This window comes from Harpegnathos saltator, unplaced genomic scaffold, assembly GCF_003227715.2.
Source record: "Harpegnathos saltator strain DR-91 unplaced genomic scaffold, Hsal_v8.6 scaffold160, whole genome shotgun sequence".
Lineage (NCBI taxonomy): Eukaryota > Metazoa > Arthropoda > Insecta > Hymenoptera > Formicidae > Harpegnathos > Harpegnathos saltator.
In genome coordinates this window covers 951,529-955,259 of record NW_020229940.1, presented here as the reverse complement: position 1 = coordinate 955,259, position 3,731 = coordinate 951,529, and the positions used below count along the sequence as shown (strand labels likewise).

Here is a 3,731-nt window from a genome sequence, read left to right as displayed (position 1 = left end):
TTGCTCGCAACTTGTCCACGTATTGAGGAATCACCTTGTTCCATTTTTTACTCAATTAAATTGATTTATTTGACAGCAAGTTGCCAGCAAGTTTGCAGACATTTTGTTATCTGGGTTAGAAGTGCTACATTTTATATCGATAAAAGAACGGATCGAATACAATACTTGTGTACTTATAAATAAAACGGTAAATGGGTTATGTCCCACGTATATGCAAAATAGTATAAAATTGGTGGAATATGGAGAGGGTATAAGCACACGGCAAAAAGGAAATATTTATATTAATAGATATAGAACTACGGGAGAACAGAAAATGTTATGGCATAACGGGCTGAAAATGTACAATATGTTACCGAACGAAGTAAAAAGAGAAGATAGATTGCCATACTTCAGAAGAATGCTAGCGAAACATATTCAGAAAAAAGAGAGGGAACAAACAAATGGGTAATAGAAATGTGACTAGTAGGCTATTTTTCAGAGTATTAATTCAAACATTTATTATTATATTTAATATAGTAATGTATAAGTAAACGTTATGTAGCTATTGAAGCTAATAAATGGCTATCATCTCTCTCTTTCTCTCCCGCTCCCTCTCCATATTCCGTGTTTTACAATTACAATATGTCGTAATTATACAATTACAATATGTTTTATTTATTTTTCAAGCATGAAGCAGAACTGTAATTATATTCTATTTCATGCATTTACTTGTTACTTATTGCTGCTTTATAGTATATCTGCATGTCATTGTTTTTTATAGTATATGCGACTTAAATGTATACGTATGCATGAAACAAAACACCTAGTATGATACATAATACAGGGTGTATAATTTAAATAAAGATTTATATATAGAATCATTTACATCTAAAATATCAAATTTTGATATTTTATGCGCTACAATGGAAAAAATAAATTACATTAAAATTTAAGTAGAGAATTATATATTTCTTTATTTCTTCAATTCATATACTTTTTAATATAAGAATATTAAAAAAAAAATTTGTTGTGTGTAAGTCGCATAAATATGTATACAACCTTCATGTCAATTTTAGTACAAAAAGTTAATGTGCGTGTGTGTAAATGTAAGAAAACACATAAAAACATTATTTTTAATTGTCAATAATCTATGATACATGCATATATACACATGTAAAAATGATAAATAATTTCGTGCTAATATACAGGGTGTCCCATTGTAAATAGTCGGTCCGAATATCTCGAAAACTGAGCCCGATAGATAAAAATATTTCAGACAAAAGTTGTATGGTTACAAAGGGGATATAAAACAACTGTATCGGTTTGTTTACAGATGGCGCCACTTTCGAGATATTCACTGATCCTTATTTTTCTTAAATGGAATACCGAATTTTTTATTATATCATCTTTTTCTACTAATTAATTTAAACAATTTTTGATGATATTTTGATGATTTTGAAATTTCCAAAAGTCAATAAGTTGACAAAAGTTAGGGTACTATTGTAACAATTTATTCTTGAAACCAAATAAAGTAAAAGTTTAGTATTATTTTTTTCCGACCAATAGCAAGATATTGTAAGTTAAATATTGAAAGTTGCCAAGTTTTCTTTAAATATCTCAAAAAATATTAAGCAAATAAAAAAATGTATTAGACAAAAGTTGTTAAAATTAATTGGTAGAAGAAGATGATGTAATAAAAAATTCAGGTTTCCATTTAAGAAAAATAATGATCATTGAATATCTCGAAAGTAGCGCCATTTGTAAATAAACCCATATAGTTTTATTTCCCTCTTAAAACCATACAACGTTTGTCTGAAACATTTTCGTCTACTGTGCTCAGTTTTCGAGATATTTGGACCGACTATTTACAATGGGACACCTGTATGTATGTGTTTTTGTGTACAAATATTAATAAGCAAAGGAAAGAGGGCAAATATATAAGTATATAGGAAAAGTATTTAGGTTGCTATATAACAATTTATTTTTATTCTTACAATTCTTGGACCAAATCGCATTTTTTGTTATATTTTTTTTTAATTCCTGCTAGTGTAGTCGTGTACTAACCTACAGTATTACTGTAATCAATGTTTCTACGTCCGCTGTTGCGACATATTTTTTAAATGGAACCTGTAGCATTTTCACAGATCAACGCTACCGCCGGCAGAAGCGACCGCTGACGCAGCAGAAACGCTGTCTTTTCGTCCATGACGTCCCATCGATACATTGCTGCTTGCCTCAGCACTGGCTTCTGAAATAGCGCCTGCCCTCTTGATACCGTGATATCCTTTATTAATTGTGACAGCTTTAGCTTCAGCCTTGGCTTCTCCCTTCATATTGAAATGCATCCACATATCATGTCTCAATTTCTGTTCCCAATCTTTTGCTTGAGCAGCGGTCTGAGCATCTGCAATAGCAACAGCTTCAGCTGCGACGGTATTGGTTTCTGCTTGTGCCGATGCTGCAGACTCAGATGCGGACGCCCTTGATTGAATTTGACTGGCAGCCTGAGCTTGAGATGTACATACGACCTGGTCAGCGGTCGCACGAGCTACCGCGGCTTTAGCTTCAGATAGAATAACTAAGGATTTAGCGCTAGCCTGGGTGACCTCGGCTTGTGCTTTCGCAGCTTCTTGTGCGGCTTTTTGTGCTTTTATTGCAGATTCTTTAGCTTGAGTGGTTGCAGCCTCAAGCATGGCAGCGGCTTCTGCCATCTCGGCATTTGCCTTGTTAGCGATTATGGACGCGGCATTAGCTTTAGCCTCAGTGGTGGCGGCATTACTGGTAGCTAAAAGTGCTTCCTGAGAAGATATTTTAGCGGCATCAGCAGCCGCAGCAGCGCGGGCGGCGGAAGCCATTGCGGCCTCGACTGCCTTAGCAGCCTGCGTAAGATGAATCGCAGCTATGTATCCGGTTTTATCAGCGATCTCCATTGCCGCTATTGCTTGTGTGGCAGTAGCATCAGCGTTAGCATTAGCATTAGCACTTGTAGCGGCCTGCGTCTCAGACCATACCTCAGCACTATTCGCAATTACGCCTAAACCGAGATCAAGGAGCGACCGCTGTTCTGTGAGAGTTGATTCGTCAGACATCGCCGATTGGATGACTGCTGCACCTTTTGCAACGTCCAATCCACCATTTTTTATGCCAACCTTCAGTGCAGGTACGTTGAGCGATGTTTCCACAAGTCCATCCTTCCCCTCCTTCCACAAGTTCTTTTCCTTCCTCTCTTTCAACGGGTAATGTTTATCATGCAGCCAAACGATATTGCCAGCTGATGCCGAAGCTGATGCTTCCGCAGACGCTGCTGAATTAGACTCAATAACTCGACCACTAGCGAATCCCCAAACGAGGAGAGACGTCACAAGAATCGCTGGAATCTTCATCTTCGACGCAACTTCGTAGATTGATGCCAGGTAGTGAGTGTACACCGATTATATACTACGCTGGGCAATTGTGATAACACGAATGTCTGTTTTTACGGCAGTCATACGAGGCCACATAACACTTTTTAAAATATTGTCTTAACAGCTTGAAGTGCGAAATCCACAGATTCAGGCTGTAGTTTGTTTAGGTGTTTCTGTTGTTTATTAGAAAATATTTGTTCTATATCTAATAAGTAAACTTATCTTTTTGTTACTTGCCGATTTTATTAAAACTCAGTATACTAATAAATAGTCAAAAATAATAGAATATGTCTTCTTATATTTGCAATGTATGTTCTACAATTTTTTAAGTGAAAACCTTTCGTATTT

At 36.0% G+C, this 3,731-nt stretch overlaps 1 protein-coding gene across 1 annotated transcript; it reads right to left on the bottom strand.

Annotated features, from left to right (window-relative positions):
* Positions 1 to 1,742: 1,742 nt before the first annotated feature.
* On the bottom strand, positions 1,743 to 3,403 carry Fibroin2 (silk fibroin 2). The gene has a single exon (XM_011145556.3). The coding sequence runs from the start codon at positions 3,360 to 3,362 to the stop codon at positions 2,118 to 2,120; it is 1,245 nt and encodes a 414-aa protein (XP_011143858.1). The 5' UTR covers positions 3,363 to 3,403; the 3' UTR covers positions 1,743 to 2,117.
* Between the last annotated feature and the right edge of the window lie 328 nt (positions 3,404 to 3,731).

What these genes read in the sequence shown, in the direction of transcription:
- Fibroin2 (XM_011145556.3), bottom strand. Translation starts at nt 3,362, where the DNA reads ATGAAGATTCCAGCGATTCTTGTGACGTCTCTCCTCGTTTGGGGATTC.